This window comes from Penicillium robsamsonii (genome assembly GCF_028829455.1).
Source record: "Penicillium robsamsonii strain IBT 29466 chromosome Unknown utg000004l_segment0_segment0, whole genome shotgun sequence".
Lineage (NCBI taxonomy): Eukaryota > Fungi > Ascomycota > Eurotiomycetes > Eurotiales > Aspergillaceae > Penicillium > Penicillium robsamsonii.
In genome coordinates, this window is record NW_026643222.1 from 36,543 (window position 1) to 57,017 (window position 20,475).

General features: G+C 47.6%; 9 protein-coding genes across 9 annotated transcripts; 5 read left to right on the forward strand and 4 right to left on the reverse strand.

The window, feature by feature from the left end:
• Positions 1-1,126: 1,126 nt before the first annotated feature.
• Positions 1,127-1,980, forward strand: N7447_007501 (class I SAM-dependent methyltransferase; the record flags this gene model as incomplete). The annotated part of the gene is made up of 3 exons (XM_057231763.1): positions 1,127-1,191; positions 1,243-1,272; positions 1,344-1,980. 3 exons carry the CDS (start codon positions 1,127-1,129, stop codon positions 1,978-1,980), a joined length of 732 nt encoding a protein of 243 aa, XP_057083528.1.
• Positions 1,981-2,604: 624 nt separating this feature from the next.
• On the forward strand, positions 2,605-4,473 carry N7447_007502 (multicopper oxidase; the record flags this gene model as incomplete). Its single annotated transcript, XM_057231764.1, has 3 exons — positions 2,605-2,818; positions 2,878-3,355; positions 3,423-4,473. Coding segments are annotated over 3 exons (1,743 nt in total), but the record flags the coding sequence as incomplete, so codon positions are not given.
• A 919-nt stretch (positions 4,474-5,392) lies between these two features.
• Positions 5,393-7,058, reverse strand: N7447_007503 (histidine phosphatase family protein; the record flags this gene model as incomplete). The annotated part of the gene is made up of 3 exons (XM_057231765.1): positions 5,393-6,236; positions 6,291-6,420; positions 6,488-7,058. The coding sequence occupies 3 exons, from the start codon at positions 7,056-7,058 to the stop codon at positions 5,393-5,395; spliced, it is 1,545 nt and encodes a 514-aa protein (XP_057083530.1).
• An 872-nt stretch (positions 7,059-7,930) lies between these two features.
• On the reverse strand, positions 7,931-8,554 carry N7447_007504 (putative cytosolic Cu/Zn superoxide dismutase; the record flags this gene model as incomplete). The annotated part of the gene is made up of 2 exons (XM_057231766.1): positions 7,931-8,238; positions 8,308-8,554. 2 exons carry the CDS (start codon positions 8,552-8,554, stop codon positions 7,931-7,933), a joined length of 555 nt encoding a protein of 184 aa, XP_057083531.1.
• A 1,853-nt stretch (positions 8,555-10,407) lies between these two features.
• Positions 10,408-11,625, forward strand: N7447_007505 (cytochrome P450; the record flags this gene model as incomplete). Its single annotated transcript, XM_057231767.1, has 3 exons — positions 10,408-10,483; positions 10,541-11,140; positions 11,204-11,625. 3 exons carry the CDS (start codon positions 10,408-10,410, stop codon positions 11,623-11,625), a joined length of 1,098 nt encoding a protein of 365 aa, XP_057083532.1.
• Positions 11,626-12,186: 561 nt separating this feature from the next.
• N7447_007506 (uncharacterized protein) lies at positions 12,187-12,770 on the reverse strand (the record flags this gene model as incomplete). The annotated part of the gene is made up of 3 exons (XM_057231768.1): positions 12,187-12,328; positions 12,523-12,617; positions 12,681-12,770. 3 exons carry the CDS (start codon positions 12,768-12,770, stop codon positions 12,187-12,189), a joined length of 327 nt encoding a protein of 108 aa, XP_057083533.1.
• A 1,534-nt stretch (positions 12,771-14,304) lies between these two features.
• On the forward strand, positions 14,305-16,149 carry N7447_007507 (MDR family MFS transporter; the record flags this gene model as incomplete). Its single annotated transcript, XM_057231769.1, has 4 exons — positions 14,305-14,517; positions 14,572-14,951; positions 15,005-15,371; positions 15,493-16,149. The coding sequence occupies 4 exons, from the start codon at positions 14,305-14,307 to the stop codon at positions 16,147-16,149; spliced, it is 1,617 nt and encodes a 538-aa protein (XP_057083534.1).
• Positions 16,150-17,240: 1,091 nt separating this feature from the next.
• N7447_007508 (GNAT family N-acetyltransferase) lies at positions 17,241-17,738 on the forward strand (the record flags this gene model as incomplete). Its single annotated transcript, XM_057231770.1, has 1 exon — positions 17,241-17,738. One exon carries the CDS (start codon positions 17,241-17,243, stop codon positions 17,736-17,738), a length of 498 nt encoding a protein of 165 aa, XP_057083535.1.
• Positions 17,739-18,291: 553 nt separating this feature from the next.
• Positions 18,292-19,578, reverse strand: gprC (the record flags this gene model as incomplete). The annotated part of the gene is made up of 1 exon (XM_057231771.1): positions 18,292-19,578. One exon carries the CDS (start codon positions 19,576-19,578, stop codon positions 18,292-18,294), a length of 1,287 nt encoding a protein of 428 aa, XP_057083536.1.
• Between the last annotated feature and the right edge of the window lie 897 nt (positions 19,579-20,475).

A 20,475-nucleotide genomic window follows, 5' to 3' on the forward strand; every position in this document is an offset into this window, starting at 1 on the left:
CTGTTTGATTATAGATGTGGGCTAAATGATAGATGAAGAGGGGTAGCGTTAGTGAAGGGATGCACTATGTTTCCAAATAGCGATACGCACCTGGAAATGAGAGGTTCCCTGTCCCGACTGATGGACATATGAGTTGCGACGGCACACTGGATACACCGCGGTGGCTGGTATTGGGATACGCATTGGATGACCAGTTTGATAAGGGTCGGCTCCAGGAGCTGGGTAGCCATAGAAAGGCAATAAGGCATAAGATTCGAAATGACTTGATAGACTTCATGATTCATTACAGAGAGAAACAATGAGGTGGCAATTGGCGATTCCGTAACGCGAACCCGGAATCCTGAGTTGATATATATACCTGATGTACTGCACAAAACAAGCAACTTAGCCGGCATGATAACAGGTTTGCTAGATACTCATCGAACCAGATGAGTTAGACTCCTCAACCGGCGATGCGCCTTGCTTACCAAGGTATTGTCCCGCGTCATGGATAAAGACGCGGGAAAACTACAATGCACCAGACCATGTGAACCGTTAATGCTGATAAAGCTTCGTCAGCTCACCCTCAATAGTCGGCATTTCACGGAAGTGACGAAGGATATCATGCTATTGAGCTGCAGCAATCGCGTAAGGGTTGTTTTTGTTGACATGCATGGCAGTTTATTGGACAGGAACCCTATTGTAGTGAACTGCGTTTTCTCAATGCCCACATTCCATATCCAGAGACAGAAATTGTGGCCCATTGACTAACATTTTCTACCCGTGAACTATAGGCTGGATCGAAACTCTGCGTTAATGCGGTCGGTGTTCTTATCGACTTCGGGTGAAGCATCTGACCGCCGCATCGCGCCCTCTGATCCGCCACGGTGACGAACAGTAGCACCCTAGTTCTGGAATCCCAACACCGTGTTGTATTCCAATTCAAGGGCCTTTGAGGAATGTGGTCTTCCGTCCCTTGCTTTACTATTTGGGAGCTCTATGCGCTATCTTAAGTGACACAAGGCAGGCTACAAAGAAGCCCCCTGCCTGTAAGTAAGGAAGTATAATGTTGAAATGATACATAAATCGATGCAAGACTTACCCGAAGACATCAGTACTGGTTGTAAATCAGCACGCCTAGTAAGTCATGGGAACAATAACCTCAGACCTGTACGAACAGCGTATGCCGCGGTGCGAGACTGAGGCTGAGAGGTTGGTAACACACCCATTGTTTCAATGAAAACGAAGCTAATTCTCACTTAGGTTGGATGAGCAATATTCCCTGCATGGGTTGTGAGTAGTCTATCTAATCAAGTCCAAAACCTCGACATCTCTAAGGTCTGACTTGACTGATCGTCCGCTAGGAACCTTGGCTACGACCTGCATCCCACCATTGTCAAACGGCTCCCTCCTGGCGCGCGGATTGCCGATATAGCGACAGGAACTGGGATATTCTTACGCCAAATCGCACCAATCTTTCCTAAAGCAGCCCTTCATGGCTATGACATCTCTCCCGCTTTGTTCCCACCCAATTCCACCCTCGAGGCAAACATCGATCTCCGCGTTCTGGATGCAAAACATCCAATTCCGAGCGAACTGATCGGATATTACGATGTAGTTCACGTCCGCAATATCTCAATGGGCCTCATGCCCGACGAGTGGCCAGCCCTAGTTACTAACTTGGTAACCCTCCTCAAACCTGGCGGTGTGCTGCAGTGGGTGGAATGCGACGCTCTGCACGTTCAGCATCTAGGCACAGACGCCGATTCTACCACAGGCACACTAGAGATCATATACGACATGAACCGTGCACTGGTACAGCCGCGATTTGAAGGTGGTTGGACCTCCTTGCCGGGTATTATGGACAAATTGAACTTGGTTGATATTGAGCATCATGTTGTTGGCACTGATAGAGTTCCGGAGACGAGGCCAAAGTTGACAGCCAATAGTATGATCTTTTCGTTTTTAACTGCGCGTGGGGGAAAGGGGGTCATGGGTTAAGCGATGAGCAGCTGGATCGGTTGGAGGAGTGGGTCAAGAAGGATATCCAGTCTGGGGGGTATCTGCGCTATGATATTCATTGTTTTCTAGCAGCCAAGCCAAATCATAGTGAGTGATGCAGGGTACTTATACCCTGTAAATTACTGTCCAGGGGTCATTCTATAATACCTATCTCTTTCATTCTTGCTCCTTCGGAAGAGAACTGTATCGACTTTGACACAGTCCAGCTCTGGAACTGCACGTAACGACTTTCAATAGCCGAAGACCGTTCCTATCCTACATTCTTTGCCGTGGACGCAGGTATAGGTGTGGATCTCATTTTAAGGTAGTTGATAGGTAAGGGAAATGTTAGCTCACGATAAAATAATTTGGTTTGTCTTATTTTATCTGGCTCGATAGACTCGGTTCACTTGCAACGGTATCTTACCAGTTGCTGCAGGAGTATTATGAGCAAGGGCCTATATGTGTAGGATCGTGTCTCAGCTGGTATAAATATGTCTAACAGTGCGTCTGTCTGATCATAACCATTGCGGCTTCTCTTGAATATAGCCACCCAGAACCACCATGCATTTATTTGTCCATACCTGGCAAGCACTATTCCTCCTATCGTTTACTTGCATAGCATATTGCTTCGCGCACCCGCCGGATACAATACCAGAGACCGTGTTATTTAATGTGTCATTAACATGGGAAGAAAGGGTAGTGGCTGGCATCAGGCGAAAGTTGGTTCTTACAAACGGTCAATTCCCAGCGCCAACATTACACCTCAAACAAGGTGATCATGTGAAATTTCTAGTGAATAACTTGCTGCCATTTAACACAACAATCCACTTTCATGGTGAGACTTTGCTTTAAACCCTTCTCTGCACCGGCGTCACTAAATACCAACCTATATAGGAATCGAACAACTGGGTACACCCTGGTCAGACGGCGTTCCTGGTATCTCACAAAGAGTCATTCGCCCTGGCGATCAGTTTCTATATAATTGGAAGGCCACCCAATATGGCAGCTACGCATATCACGCTCATACTAGGGGCCAAGTTGAAGACGGTCTCTATGGGGCGATTTATATTGAGCCCGGGGAGTCTGTCCGCAAACCATTTGATATGATCACAAGAGATCGTGTTGCCCTGCAGCGAATTATTGAGGCCGAAGAAGAAACCAAGCCACTCATCCTCTCGGACTGGCGCCGTCTCAGCTCTGTAGAGATATGGGACACCGAAACAGCCTCTGGCATAGAAGCTTTTTGCGCCAATGCGCTTTTAGTCAATGGCAAAGGATCCGTGACGTGTCTTTCTGAAGCAACAATACATGAAAATATGACGCCTCAGCAGAAGGGTGCGGTACAGGGAAAATATAGGTTGACTGATATGGGGTGAGTGAGTGGCTCCGATGATCTGTGTGAGTACATGAGGGCTAATTTATCTTACCCCATCATTCAGCTGCATGCCCCCAATTGACAATATGGAGGGCGTGTACCCTTTCAACAAGACGGCCGTGCCGAGTGGTTTCAACAGCGGCTGCCTCCCTACCCAAGGACAAACCGAGATCCTCAAAGTTGAGGGCAGTAGATCCTATGTCAGCTATGATCTCATTAACATGGCAAGCGTGACAACCGTCATTTTCTCAGCGGACGAGCATCCGCTGTGTGTATATGCAGTCGATGGACGATATATCGAACCGCAGATCGTAGATGCTATATCTATCCCCATAGGGTCTCGTTATTCAGTCTTGATCGCCCTGGATAAACCAGCGGGGGATTATACCGTTCGGATAGTGAATAACGGTGTCAACCAGATCATCAACGGGACGGCTATATTGAGGTACAACAACTCATCACCACCAGATATCACTTCAACCCAGTCAGAACCATCAATCGACCTAGCCGGCCAAAACACCTCTGTCACAACGAGATACTTCAACGAGGACGTGGTAATCCCATACCCTGCGCAAAGGCCATCTACACAAGTCGATGAGACATACCATCTCAAGATTGGCCATTTTGACTCCGCATACCGCTGGTTCATGGGCAACGGAAGCTTCCTCCAGATGTATGAGGACTCCGTTCCTTTACTATTCGACCCTACCGCCCTCCCTCCCAACGCCTCAATAAGCTCAAAGAACGGCTCCTGGGTCGACATTATTATCTCCGTCCTAGATATCGCGCAACCATCGCACCCCATTCACAAACATTCAACCAAATTCTACGTAGTTGGTCAGGGCTATGGGGAGTTTAACTACTCGACAGTTGCGGAGGCCATGGAGCACATTCCAGAAAACTTTAATTTCGAAACTCCGCAGATCCGGGATACCTTTGGGACGCCAGCATCATCGATCGGGGGTAGCTGGTTGGTGATCCGGTATCAGGTTATTAATCCAGGACCGTTTTTGCTTCATTGTCACGCGCAGGAACATCAGTCTGGTGGCATGGCGTTGGCATTGTTAGATGGGGGTGATGCTTGGCCCGAGGTACCGCCGGAATACCAGATATAGCTATGATTCTGTAGGAGGACTATACCAAATTGATTTGCTGCAAAAATAAATGGAGGGTCGTGGGCCTGGAATGAAGCCCGCAAAGCCCATTTGGGCCCATAATGGGTCCCAAATAATACAAACATACCAATTTATCGTAGCTATATAAGTAATGCATTTTTCTCTGGTTTTTTTGGGGTATTTAAACTACCATCTAATCGATACATGAAGCTATGCAGAAATATTCATCTTATAAGCTTCTAAATTAACTCATGAGATGCAAAGTTGATTTTATAAAGCTTTATTTTTTATAAGGGGTACTTGTTTTCATTAGGGAATTACATAGTAAGTAGAGGTAGTTACCATTAGTGCTACTAACTATAATTGACACCTGGTTATAGACCTAATATATATATATCTCTTCACACTAATACTCAGTAATCCTCCTAAGTGCGAATTTGTGGTCAAGTTACATCTTTTTAGGGTGGTTTTGTATCAAATCTTACATGAAATCCAGTATGATAATGTTTAAATCAGTATAATACCTACTGGATTCCTATTTCTTACTATAATAATATGATGAAATTGAATATACAGGTTGGTACATGCGTAAAATACAGCCATTAATCAGCTACTTTATACGTGCCAAGACTGCATTTATGCACAGAAATGGGCTTTTAATGGGCTGTGGGTTGGGCTGAGCTTTGAAGACTGAGCCCATAGCCCACTGCGGGTTGGGCTGCGGGCCGGGGATTGGGCCCATTTGCGGGCTACTGAGAGGTCTAGTCATCACTATTTGTTTGTGTGAGAGGAATAATTATACCAGCTGGACAAATTGTGACCTCCTAGCTTTATCCAACTTAATGTAGCTATTTTTTGCCTTGGTGATCTTCATCAAAACTAATGGACCTGGTATTGTCATATCCAAATTTGATTCCGCTTAAGACGGAACACCATTTTCAACTTGCCCCTCCACTTTATAGTCTCCACTGCACGCATAGTCGTACTGAGCTTGCTTTTTCAACTCCGCAATACCCCCTAGGAAGCCCTTAAGCTCACAGAACCCATTGACAGCTTCTTCGCAGCCACTCAGCCCGTCAAGCGCTATCGGCCCCCCGTTTAATACGAACCGGATGTGGTCCTTTGCACCATCATCCTCATCTGGCAGGTTATGGTAAAGAACAGGCTCGAGATTTGTAAAGTCAGTCGCATTGCCACAGCTCCAAATCTCTGCGATTAACCGAGCACCGAAGGGAGTCACATCTCGCACCCGGAAGGTATGTTCTGGCGCATGTTCAACTGCGCCGAAAAGACCATCCGGACCCTCTTTGAACTGCTCTAATCCGAGCGCTGTCAGAACCGAGATAATCGTATCATCATGCGCCATGTCCATGTACACCGGCTGGTGGATCGGGAATGTCGCCTCATTATTGTCGTAGGTGTAGTTAATCCCCACATCGCCGCGGTGAAGCAGTTCACCGGAAATGCGGGCAGAGAGCTCCACGACGTATCCAATGCCCTGGGCGCGTCCGGAAGGTGATCCAAAGCTGTAATCGCCGTAGAAGTGGAGATCGGATGCGTAGTCGTAGTCTTTCCACTCTTGCTCGGTGAAGAGGGCGCAGAAAGATGAGGCGCCCAGGGCTGTGGTTTCAAAAGGGCAGAGGTTCATCATAGCGTATATGTCTAGGGCTGTGAGGTTGAATTCCGAAGGCAGGAGGCTGGAGAGGCGAGTAAGAGCGCTGGCTGTGAACAGAGGGATGAAATCCTCGGTCAGAGCTTTCTCGCTGTGCGTCTATCAGCTAAAATCGAAGGGACAAGAAAAGGAGAGGGCCAAGTACCCTTCTGTCATGTCACCCGAGCATACATCGTATGGCGCAAGAGTATTGTTCAGGCCCGGACCTTCTGGAATAACTAACAGGTTGTAGTGATCATGGGCGCTAGTAGCATCACCATCGGCGAAGAATCCGTCTATGACTCCAGCATTAGCAAGGCGAGCTCAGGCGGAGAACACGCGTTAAAGGAAACTGGGCCATACTCAGCCACCATCTCGCGCTCTCAAGAATTCTCTTCTCAGAAGTAGTCCGAAAAACAGGCTTTGGCCGCGCAGTACCATTGGGAAAGACATTCAACGACTCCTGCCAAAACAGATTGTCCGAGCCCGCATTGTAAAGCAGCCGTCCATACCGGCTCCAAAACTCGGCACCCGCAGCCTGAGCCGTTGCAGTGCCGGAGGAAAGGAGCGTGTTTGTTCCACCACCAACAAAGACATAATCCCAGTCATTTAGAAAGGACAGTGGACCTGTTGCGAAACCCGTGTTTGGATGTTCGCTCTTGTAACTCGCGACTTTGCTCGCCAGAACCTCAACTTGGCCACCCTCGAGAAAATAAGAAGTGGGATACCGCTCAGTGTGTCGATGGAGGACATGGGCTTGAGATAATCTGCACCCTTGTGGTACCCCGCGAGAAGCGCCAAAGGAAGATGCTTCGTGGTAGGGGGTGAGAGCTCCCCAGGTGGGCACGGGATGGGCTTCTGAAGGACCTACTGTGCTTCCTGAGTTGAGGAATATCGCGGCCAACGCGATCGCTGGGGAGGTGAAGGTCAGCATTTCTCGATTTATGTTCCACTGCTAGCAACCTTGGTTGCGTCCGGTGTCTACTTATACTTGGGACCATTCAAGCTGGCCCGCCTGGAATCTGGTTCGGTGATTGATCGACTTTGGTATAATCAGAGCCGGTGACCCAGCCCCCTACCGGATGAAGATCCAACGGTATGTGATATTACTGTGATATACCTCCTTACTCCAACTTTACTAGAAGGAACAGATGTCAATAGTAGTTACGGAAGGGACCTCTCGATCAGCTCGGTGTGGACAAAACAGGCCCAACGTCGTTTACATGAGGCCCTCTGCTGTGTTCTTGCTGTATGCAGTCTCCTTACGGCAGACACTACTGACCAAGCCCTACCCCTGACTTCAGTATTCTAGTTATCGAGTGTTGCATGATTCGTCCTACGTTGAAACATCCAAACCCTGCGTAATATGGTTCCCCCACCGCCTCTTCTAGTCCGCCAATATGTTCCTAATACCTCTCAGAGACCTGGTTCCCAATCTCATTTAGTCCTAGTAGAGATATAAGATATCCATCTCTTGAAAGTCGTTAGAGCCATCTAAGTTGGAGCTCGAATAAGAAATCGACACTTGATGTACACCGCATGAACCAAACCATATGTTGCTTGCTGGTAAGGTCCATCGGGATATGTACATTTATAATTACTAGAATTCATAAGTGCTCTGCGCTTATCATGCTGTGGGGAAAGTTGTACCCTTTGAGAGGCGTCATTCTATTGGAATTGGCAGAGTTACAGCATCACAGCGAAACCAAAGACTCAATCCCATCACCCCAGAACAATACTGTGCCGAGCCTACTAGGCACAAACACATTATAGTAGGGGCTTTTAATAACAGAATTGCCTCGAACCTCATTGCAACTCAAAGTTTCCACAATTATACCGACCCCCATCATCTGCATGAATAGTAACCGAGCGATTGCCAAAGAAAGCCACGGAGCCTGGTTGATTGGATAGGTACTTATCCTCATAAACTGTCGAGTAAGTCCCATATCTATCAGCAACGATAAATCCGTGTTTCCCGGTCAGGTCTCCAACTCCACAGGTCTGGGGCTCCGAGGCATTACATGGGTCCTCCTGGGCATTATAAGGATTCAAAAGACCCGCTGTTCCTTTACAATCTCCCGATTCGGGGACTGGTTGGAAGTGAATGTGGTATACTGAGATTTCAATATTAGCGCAGAGTCATTTTCAAGTGCGAGAGTCGAGTAAAGTGGAAAGAGGCGTACGGTATTTGCTGGTTTCTCTCAGCCCAGAAAAGTGTAGTCTGATCTCGACTCCCGTGTTGTGTATCCCTGGCGACACGGTGACGACTCCTTCAATACCGGAGTGCGGATCCCGGGCTATGTGCGCGACATAGGTAATGTCCTGGTTGTCCGTGATGACCGGGGCGTTGACTCCGGATTTGACTGACGCTGCCAAAGCGAGGAATGGAAAGGCAATGACCGAGATAGCAATTGTTGAGGGGACCTTCATGATGGCGAGTAAAGCACTAGAGACGGTGTTTGCTAGCCCTGTGCTTTTATGGAGGAGTGAATAAGGGCAAACGTAAATGATCGAGCCTGCGAAAAGCTACGTCTCAAGTCCATATATATATATCCATCGCCCTATTCTTCAAGGATTTTTATTTAAATAATATTAATCTAAATCAACAAGTCGGTGACGATGAGTCCTCATTGGTGATCTCGCAAGGGTTGGAAGTGGTTTAGACTCCCAACGAGGATCCTGCAAGGGCCAATCATTGTATCGTGTACTTATTTAAAGCTTTATTCTGTTAGAATTGTACCCAGTACCCCTTATGAAGCCACTAAATGGCAATCAAAGTAGTCTGCTCTAGAAAAAGACAATGCACATTTGATCTCGTGACTAGTTACATTACCAAGCAACTCCCCAGCCGGTTCCTTGCATTAGAGGAATGTAAGCTTCGTCTGGAAATGCATTAAACTAAGTGGCTTAATGTGAAGGTGATGTTTCCCGTACATTCCCGTGTTCCTTTCGCTACGTAGACTCATGCTTAATGTCGAAATTAGCGGTAAAGGTCCTTCCGACCTGACAGAGTCATTACCAATCCGGGTCCGCATCTGAAAACTCGTTTGACATCCCAAGGGGGTCTGGAGCACACCGGCCTGGTGGGAGCAGCTCAATTAATAAGCCGATGATCTCTCATCAATGTTGACATGTGTTAGAAGAAGAAATGGAAAAATCGCTATAACAGAAAGTATAAGATGATCCTACAATACTAATGATTGTCAAGTCTCTGACCCACAGACGGTGAATAGACACATCCCTGGAAAAGAGTACTCCTTCTTCCGACGCCTGTGCAGAATGGAATGGATCTGCGATCAAGTAGCAATTGTGCTGGTGCAGCTATTCAAATGAGCTCATCTAACACAAAAATCAGGTAGGACAAATGTGAATTGTACGACAGTGCAAGCAGATGATCTACTTACAGCAAGGGCACCATACGTTGGTGCGGCTGATCTGTTGTGAGGATCGAATAACTTATTCCAGTCCTCCTCACCGTACTTCAACGTTGTGTTACATCATATCGACACTGTAGACTGTGGGAGGAATCGAGCACCGTCATTCTTCAGTACAATACAATGGTCCGGGAGTAGTGTTTGCACGTATAATATCTATAAGCCAAAGAGCTAGGTTACTTTTCTCTTTACTCAACTGTTGGACCCATTGCAACAACTGTTACTCAAACGGCTAGCAATGGCTATACTTCAACTGCGGGATCACTTCCCCTCGAATGCCTCTTGGATAATACTTGTCGTATTTTTGATACTCTGGAAGTACCTGTCGCTTTCAACAGATATCCCATCCATCGAGACGCGGAAAGGATGGGAAGTCTCATATACCAAGGCTAAGCAGCGCTTCACCTCGGTGGGCGGAGATCTCATTCGATTGGCTGAGGCTAAGGTATGTACCGGAACGCAGCATTACTTCTTGTTGTCATGATTTACCTAGGCAGTACTGACCCTATGGCGGGTAGTTCAAAGCATTTTATATAATGACTGACCTGGGTGAGAGGTTAATCCTGTCAGGCCAGCGATACGCGCACGAACTCCGTAATGAGACACGCCTGGACTCTGGGTTATTCTTGGAGAAGGTACTCATAGACTCCGTCACTATCTTACATTGAGGAGAAGGCTGATAGCCCTCTCTTGATAGGACTTGTATACAAACCTACCAGGATTTGAACCGTTCTCGAACGGGCGGAGACATGGACGTATCACCCACGATATTGTGAGGAGGCTGACGAGGACAATACGTATGTGAATACTCGCAGAACAGGCCGCTCTTCTACATTAATTTCTCACTGGATGACAGCTGCCGTGGTTGAGCCGATGGCAGAGGAAGCTTCACTGAGCATCCGTGAAGTATGGACGGATGAGAAAGGTTAGATACCTTCACAAGGCTCTAGCGTCTTCAACTGATGCTAATAATAAAAAACAGAATGGCATACTCTCGAGCTCCAGCCATCTCTCGCAAAGATTGTTGCGAAAGTAGCAGGGCGTATTTTCGTTGGCGAAGAACTGAGCCGGGATCCAACTTGGCTGAACTCGATACTAAGCTACACGGGCAAAGACGTGGCAGCCGTCTATATCTTAAAGAGATGGCCCGACTTTGTAGCCCGATTTGTGCATTGGTTCTTGCCGTCATGTCGAAACCTGCGCAGACGCCAGCAGGAGTGCAGGGAAATCCTCCTCCCCTTCATTGCCAAAAAACGGGAACAGCGAGCAGGAAAAGGCATTGACACCAAGAAAATCCAACTTGACATCTTGGATTTCATAGAAGAATCGGCTCACCTGGGTGAAGCCTATGACACTGTAATTTCGGTGATCGCCTTCTTCTTCGCGACGATACCGACGGCGTCAGACCTTATGACCAAGGTTCTTTTTGATATTGTCGATCAACCCGATTTGATTGCAGACCTAAGACAAGAAATCATCACACAGGTCAAGAGCCACGGCTGGTCAAGGAATACTATCCATAATCTCAAGATTATGGATAGCGCCATCAAGGAAACGCAGAGGCTGCAGCCCGTGAGTCGAAGTAGGTTGCCACACACACCCCTTTTCATACCTGTGAAGTCGATCTAACATCTTATATGCTTAGTACTGATGCGTCGCCTCGCCACTGAACACATCAAACTAAAAGACGGCACCGTCATCCGGAAGGGTAACATCGTCGGCGTCACAATCCACCATATGTGGGACCCCGAGCTATACCCCAACCCCGAAAAGTATGACCCATATCGGTTCCTCAGAATGAGAGACACCCCAGGACAGGAACACATGGCTCATGCAGTTGCCACGAGCACGGAGCACATGGGCTTTGGGCACGGCAATGCTGCATGTCCGGGGCGATTCTTTGCCATTGCGACTGTGAAGGTTGTATTATGCCATATCCTTTTGAGATATGATTTGAAGGCTGATGATAGTGAGATACCGAGGTCTTTGACGTCCGGGATCTCGTGTATTGCGAATCCGATGGCTCAAATTATGGTGAAAAGGCGGGTGGAAGAGATCCCACTATGAAGATACCGGTAATGAAGAAGAAGGTCAGATGGAGCTAGGAATATATAGGCTCAACAAATCCTATGATATAGACTGGTCGATATGCTGGGTTTATTTCGCAATTCTGACTTTCTGGCAAACTAAGGTTGAGCTTTTTGTCATGATCTTGATTTGGACAACCTTGATCTAGAGAATAGCCAATTTACTTTGGTTCCCATGCTGAACTTGCTAGATAAGAGAAGAGAGGAACATATATAGATATAAAGATAGAAAGAACTAGATCTAAATTGTACTAATAATGCGGAGCAAGATCATATAATTAGAGATACGAGCGTTACATCCAACAGAAACAAACAGGTCAAGACAATCGGAGTCTACACTTGGACTTATCTTAAGCTATGTTTTGTATTTACTTCGTAGATGGTGTAGGGGTCGGGACTTCGTGTTATTTTCTCTACGCAGTGTGTAGAAGGTGCGTTAAAATTAAAAATCCATGCGTTCCTGCCATACTGTCCTAACATTCGTCCGAGATCTGCATTTTCCTCCCTGAGCCTCCTTCGATATACTCTATATACACGAAGCCTAGGTATGGTTCTTCTCTTGTTTGCACTTGATACTATCAATGGATAGCTGAGCAAGATCCCTGTACTGTTCTCTGACATCGGCGGATGATTGTGTGAACTGGAATTCCTTTCCATAGGTACCGCCGGAGCAATCGCATGTCCTGTAGCCGCGTTAGTCCACATATTGCTCCTCGGGTCAAAGGTAGACAGACTCGTAAAGGCTGCAGGAGATGATGTATGGGCCTGGAATTACTATAGACCCAATGCCGGCAGTTTCATTCCTGGAAAAAGCACCCTCGTTAGACCGGACTGGTAACACATCTGAGCGAACTCCAGAGCTATCATGATAACCTACATGCCATTGTTGACGATTGTCAAATCGACACAGCTATCCACGACTGGAACTCGGATACTTGTACCCTGGTACTCTATATCAGAATAGACGGCTGTCTATTACACGTGTTAAACCGTGTTAGAATTCATTTATTACCGCGGGGAGCCCCTGAATATTACCTCCTGGGGTGCCTCTTGGAACTCACGGGCGGACGTCCGTGAGATGGTGAGGGCTAGGGTGAGAGTGGCAAATATTGTGTGGATGATCATGTTGGCAGGAAGTGGTCGCTTCAGGTGTGAGATGAAGGGCTGTTGTTCATGGTATATTGAAGCAGGGTGGCGGCGTTATAAACCACGGCTTCCAACTGTGTTTGCCACCCAAAAGACATTACAAATAAAACAACAGCTCCTATTTGCGGTGTACTTTCTGAGATTGTTGGTCGGATGTTCCTGCTGCAGCATGCCCCTTGCTACCGGGTGGTGAGACACACAAAAGATCGTGATACGTACTCTATGTCCAATGCTCATGTGAAAGGAGAAAGTCTCTGCATCCACCAAAGTGAAGTGTCCTTGCGACTGCAACTGGACTACTGCATGCTGTAATTCGCTTAATTGGGTATCTCAGTGCTAGCTTAGAGGAAAAAGACACACCATCATTGACCAGACAATGCCAGAGGAACACATGCGAGGGACGTTTCTAGGTGGTGGGGATCAAACTGCCTGGCTCTGACTGGAGCAGTTATTTTAGATATAAACCCTTACAGCAAAACCCGCCCATAAGGCTGACCCGTGCTTGTCGAGTACTGTACCGTGCAATACTGGCCAGTTGGTGATTTTGACGGGGGGGGAGGTTGCCACCCACTTCCAAATGACAACACATTAGACAACCGGTACCTCTGAACGAGCGGCCACGGTTTGTTTAGTAAGACGTCTAATTCAATAAAACTAGCGCAACTCTGCCTTCTTCTTCTTCTTCTTCTTCTTGTTCTTCTTCTCTGTCGTACTGTTTGTTTGGAAGAAAAACGAATTCCCGCAGATATTGCCATAAAAGCACCAATGCGCTGACCGATGCAGTAGACCTGTTCCTCCTTGCAGTGGCATACTTGAGGCTGGCTAGTTGTAGATCTAATTCTACAACAAGCGGCGAATGATAATAAAAAAACAAAACAGCAACTAGTGGAGCACAACTCCACTAAACCTATAGCAGACGCTTGAGCCAATACCTGGAGCTATGAGCAGTAATAATCTTGGTAATGAACAGGTACGGGTCAAGTACGAGCAGAAAGCGTTCCATCCAATATACATGCTATAAAATGATAAAGCACGGCCGATAAATTGATGGCAAACGTACACTCGATTACTCTCTCAATTTGTATTGCACGAACAATATGAAAACCGGCTACCTAGTATCTTTCTGTCTTCTAGCTCCTCACTGGCGCAAGGACCCTACTGCGAAGAATTGTTAGAATAGTTACTCAGTCCTCAGGAATGTTTGGCCGCATTATTCACGCACGGGGGATATCCAGGAGTCTGGACAAGTGCAGAAACTTCCGACAACTGATCGACGCACACAAGGGGATTATTGCACTTATGTTGAGGGAGAATGAGGATCTCAATAGGGTTTTAGCTCTATTTGAGTGTTTTGAGAGGAAAATAAAACCACGGAACATCATAGGAATTCATAGAATCCATATCCTTTCCTAGATTACTCATTGCTACTCCATACCTTGCGTTGAAAGTCCTTCATTGCACAATATCCCCGCCCTCTTGTACTGCTATAGAATTAGGCGGTTGCTTGTGTCTCATGGACGCCATAACAGACTCTGAAAAGGGCGTGCGAGCGGGTAAACATGTTCCCATTGAACCTGTGCTGTCCGTGACACCGTCTGAAGAACAACGAAATGCTCCTACCAAGTCTAGTGAGAGGGGTGACACGTCCCAGAGCCCTAGTCCGAGCATTTGGAAGATTATCTGGTTGACAGCGGGCTTGTGTATGGGTATATTCTGCGTCGCTCTAGTATGACCCCAAGGACTATAAAATGCTTGCAAGCACAACTGAAACTCGCCATAGGACAACACGATCCTTGCAACAGCTATCCCGAAGATTTCCCGGGATTTCAAAACCATCAGTGATGTCGGATGGTACGGCAGTGTCTACTTTCTCACGATCTGCTCCGTGACCCTGCTATTCGGAAAGCTATACAAGCTATACCATTTGAAATGGATATTCCTCGCGGCTCTTTTTCTGTTCGAGCTGGGGTCTTTGATCTGTGGTATTGCTCCGACTTCGAGCGCACTAATTATTGGCCGCGCAGTTGCCGGGCTCGGCAGTGGTGGGATCTTTCCAGGCGCTATCTTGATCATGAGCGAGACAGTGCCGCTTGAGAAACGCGCATTATACAACGCCTTGATAACGGGGACGGCTGGCATTGCTGGGGTTGTGGGCCCGCTGTAAGCTTTGTTCCTGTCTTGTCCTAGTAGTAGTGTTCTCTAATGTTTTTCAGGATTGGAGGGGCATTTACCAACCATCTCACCTGGAGATGGTGCTTCTACATAAACCTACCGTGTGGTGCAATCACAGCGGCAGCAGTCCTGTTTTCCTACCATGACAAGAGACAGTCAGTGCGATCACAGATGCCATGGAGGGAACAGATTTCCAATCTTGATCTCTTGGGCCTGCTAATCTTTATACCCGCTATTGTCTGTCTATTCTTACCACTGCAGTGGGCCGGTTCAAAGTATCATTGGAAAAATGCCCGGATTATTGTCTTGTTTATCCTGTTCGGAGTGTTGATAGCACTATGGGCTGCGATCCAGTGGCGGAAGCAGGAGAAGGCGACGGTGCCCCCTCGGCTAATAGCGAAGAGGAATGTGTGGTCAGCAGCACTATACACCGTCTTCTTTTCTGGCTCATACTATGTGATGGCGTACTACGCAAGTCTCCGAATCCACCCTACTTCCTGGAAATATTGCCCACTGATACAATACTTAGTTCCCAATCTGGTTCCAGGCCGTGAAAGGGGCTTCAGCCATGGAATCGGGCGTTATGACTATTCCCATGATTGCCGGGATAGCCTTGTGTACCTTGATCGGTGGCGTTGCCGTCAACATCATAGGACACTACATGCCACTCTTGTACCTTGGCACTGTCATCCTCTCTATCGGCTGTGGGATGTGCACCACCCTAATATATACATCTGGACACCCCAAATGGATCGGCTATCAGTCGCTCGTCGGCATCGGCGCCGGATTCGGTTTTAGCCTCCCCCTCATCGCCGTGCAGGCCTCACTTCCGCATGACGATATCGCAACCGCAACAGCAATCGTCCTGTTTGCCCAGAATCTAAGCGGCGCGTTATTCATTGCTATTGCGCAGAACCTGTTCCAAAATCGTCTTATAGTCAGTGTTATCCGTTATGCCCCCTCCGTGGCACCCAAGGACGTAATTGAGGCTGGGGCTGCGGAGTTGGCTAGTTCGTTTCCTCCGGCGGTGCTATCGTCGCTGGAAGTGGCTTATAACGCCGCTATCACCCAGACTTTTTACCTTCCTGTCGCCGGGAGCGCCCTTTCTATTTTTGGAGCGGTGTTTCTTGAGTGGTTGTCTGTGAAGAAGCAGAAGAATTCCACAATCCCTGCGAACATGCATTGATTTTGGCTATGGATGTTGCTTCGCGGGCAAGCCCTTGACCCCCGCCATATTCATCTAGAAGGTGCCTCTAGGCGGTGAATGTTGCACTTCCCTGCTGATTTCTTTCACTCAACAAATTGCCATGCATCGTATATTGCTAGATAGAAATGTGATGACCAATATAGAGAAGGATACTGTTGGAAGAACCATTAGTCTATTTCAAGTACGTCTCCACCAATCCTCCTCTATCCTATGTGTACCTAGCAAGGACCAGTATTTTGACCGCCCTTATCAGGGAATATACTCCAGCATCGTATGGCTCTCTCCTGTTTACCTATATCCCTGAAGACGGATGTAACTCACCTCTCTACCAAAGCCAAATCTTCCCATTATGAGACGGCCTCGGGGACGATCGAAGGATGGTAACCAAACGCGAAGTGGTTTTATCTCTCTAGAGGTTTCTGCATTGTCCAACGGGGATGTATCACCGGGAGATCTCATATCAGCAACTCAGCTTTAGAATAAAACGCTATCCTAGTGCCGACACGTCTCTCTAGCCAGTGGCCACTAGCTATGCCTCCGGCTTTCTTGCTATCATCAAAAACATGGGCGAAAAAATTCCCAATTCCCCCCCCCCCCCCCCCACGGTATATCCCACCCAGAATCGTCACCACAAGATCCACAACTTTTTGCCAACCCACAGGGAAAACCGTCATCTGCTCCAGCTTCCTAACAACAGCCTGCAAGCTGTGGTTAACAGGCGGCGAAGCCCTCGCCGTAAAGAAAATACTCAGTAGCATAAACGACAACAGCCCCTGCTTCTCCAGACGCGGGTCAGACAGCTGCGTCTCCGTTAATCAGACCATTCATTGACGCTCCATCCTCCCTACCCTGCCGGTGACGGCGGGGTAGTATAAGCGGCGGAGTATTGATATTAAGAATGTACTGGGATATTGTATATAGCTCTCGCTTGGATGTGGGGTAGTTCTGACTCATAAGGCGAACGCCAATATTCTCCTTTAAAAACTCCCATACACATATCACATTACCCAATTGTCCACTTGCCCGCTTGCAAAACTTCAATCAATTGTGTCTTCTATCCGCCCCTTATCATGACAAAAATTACCAGCCCAACGTCCCCATCGGACAGCAAGCGCACACTTCACAAAGCTACAGCCAAAGAGATACCCGCCATTAAAGCAATGATCGATTCCGCTTACTCAAAATACATTGAGCGCATTGGCAAACAACCAGCTCCTATGACACAAGACTGGGACGAGGTCATCCTCACGCATGAAGTTCTCATCCTGAGAGACAATGAGCGGATCGTGGGCTCAATCACCTTCCGTGAGGACAAGCAGACAAATTCGCTGAAAATCGACAATGTGGTAGTTGATCCCAAAGTGCAATCTCGGGGCTATGGATCTTACATGATCCAATATGCAGAAATGGAAGGTCAAAAACAGGGGATGTCCAGTGTGAGATTATTTACCAATGTGAAGATGTTCGAGAATCTTGGGTACTATCCAAAACTGGGATTTACGGAAACGGAACGAAGAGTGGAGGATGGTTTTGAGCGTGTATATTTCTGTAAAAAGCTTGGTGAATGATGATATCCTTCCACTGGTGAGGCTCATGAGCATGTTGACAGGGGGATTTTGGAGTTGGTCCCCGGGTCCTGGGCCCCACCGTTCGGTTTGGGGCTGTCATCGCCGCTAAAGTGATTGATCGATCCTACCGGTAGTGCCCAGGAGCGAAACCCCTAAAGTATGGCAAGTTACGTGTAAATCCTTTCAATCAAAACCAAGCCATGGGTCTTCACATTCAAGAACATTAAGTCACACGTGCCAATCCACACGATTCACATAATTCACATGAGACGAGCCCGTCCTTTTTGGGAATATATACATATAAGGTTCCAAGGGTCGGTCATAGAAGAAGAAGATTAAGGGTGAGAGGAAAGAGAGGGAGACATAGAAAGGGGTCGGAGGGGATGGAAAGAAGACATGAAACAGTAGGGATAAAATCGTGAAGGAAAGAAATACGTATTAGAGTGACAGGAAGGGTGTATCGAGGGCATCATACCACGGGAAAATATAAATGGTAAACATTGAGATGACTCGGAACAAAGAAGTAAAAAGTGCAAAAGTTCATGAGGCAAATTCATCTCCGCCATCCGGCATGAGGCGGCCTGTTAGAGAAGTCCTCCTTGCTAGAGTGCGAACTGGACACCTCGTCAGGGTAAGCAGGCTCGTGGGTGATCTCTATGGTCGTTTCTTGATACACCTTTCCGAGCGGTGTCATTTCATGATCATGGCCGTGGCCATGTGCACTTGGCACAACGATATTATCCATTGATCCGTCGCGGTCGAGGTCATCGGTGAAAGTGCCGCCATGTTTGCGCTTGGGATCAGCAGTGATGGTCGTCAGATTGTTCTCGCCTCGCCGGCCCTTGCTACTATTGAATTTGTTGTAGGAGCGGTCTTCGCTGGGTTCTGAGTCGATGATGAGGTTGCGGCGGGTAAGCGTGTACAAAACGACATCGACCAGCCCAGAGCTGGTAATGAAGGCACCCGCACAGCAGAAGAAGATGATGCTGGGCTCCGTGCCGTGGGCTGTAGCCATGCGGCCTGCAGCGAGGGGTAGCGATAGGATGATGTAGACGATTGGGTAGATGGTCATGTAGCCAACGACGCGACGAAGGCGCTGGAGACTCGCCAGTTGGTTATTTCCGAGGATGGCGGAAGCAGCGATCTGTCGGCGCAGCTGGAAGTACATGACGGCGTAGAGAATGACTGTGCCGAACTCGGCAAGGAAAATCCACATGTAGTGAGTCCATAGACGGGTAGTCTCGAATTCTTCGCTGATCCAGCACCAGGCTCCGGAAGGCACAAAGATGTCGGGGCCGTGCATTGCTATTGGGATGACTACGATCAACGCCACGAAGATCCAGACGCCAACGACGAAACAGACAAAGAACTTGTAGGACATTTTGCGTCCCCAGACGACTAAAAGGAATGTGTGAAAGGCGATGGCAAGCACGAAAAGACCACTGCTGGGGTCTCCAATTTGCAGCCACAGCCCTTGGAGAAAGCATGAGACCGTGCCGGCCTCGATTTTGTCGGTCAAAATCCATCGTAGACAAAGAATGAATGCAAGTGATTGTTGAAAATCGGCGAGCACAAGGTTGTAGATAAGAATAATGTACTGGTTGTAACCGATGTATCTTGTATAACTGCCGCGCCAGAAAACAAGGCGATAGGTGATGAAACCGAGGAGTATTGATGTTGCAATGAGAGACAAGAGGGCCATGATTGAGATTGCTATTAGGCCTCGTCGATGCGATTGTGGAAGAGGGTCGATATCAAGTTCCACGGAGCTGGTCAATCGCGCCGCTAATGAGTGCTCGTTGTTTCTGGGCATCAAGCCCATCAGAATGAGTGAAGTCATGGTGGAATATCTTGTCAGTTGATTTCACTTAGTGTCTGCTATCATTGTCTGGTTGGAAAAGGGCGCGATTGAACACTGTAAGATGGCGTTCTTGTGGTCACTGTCTAGACTCTGACTGAGCCTGGGTAATAGAAAGTGATATATAAGGCCAAGGCGAGTGCCGAACAAATGTAAAGTCGAATGTGGTAAACGCTGAAGCTACCCCACGACCTGCCGGTAATGACAGACAAATAATAGATCGAGGGGAAGAAGCAGTCGATGTGAAAATTGAATGCAAGATGCAACGTGGGAGAAAGAAACGACCACACTACTAGCACTAATTGAACTTAAAATTGAATAGACCGGACCGAAGAATGAGAATCAAACCCATTCAGTATTTTTGCCTCCACGAAAGGTTTGAGTGAAGAGTGGAATTGTGGAAAATATGGCCTCCTGGGAGAGGGAGTGTGATCTCCATAATACCTCACAGTCCAGAGTCTTGAATCCCTGTATACAACGTATATTGTACTCCACCTTAGCCTCTTTGGTCACCTTTAGCCATATCGCCAAGTGGGTAAGGAGGTACAAGTTTGCCACTGTCAAATGAAACGGCTCGAAACTGCAGCTTTGGGTGATTTACTCCGCACCAGCCCACTTAACGGGCAAGCCGAACTATCTAGTCTACAAAAGTACACCCTAAAGAAGGGCCTGTGCTAGTTGGAAAAGGTTTTCCGCATAAAAAGAAAAATTCCCCCAATTTTCAGAACCACTAAGAAAGCGCAAAATCTATAGAGACACGGGCTCCGTGTTCTCCGTGTCAAGGCCAAAGCGTATATTGGCTCATTGACCGCTCGGATCGCTACCCTTCGCTGCAGGGGCAAGGCTTCTGGAACACTAGAGGGGAAATTGGGATGCTTT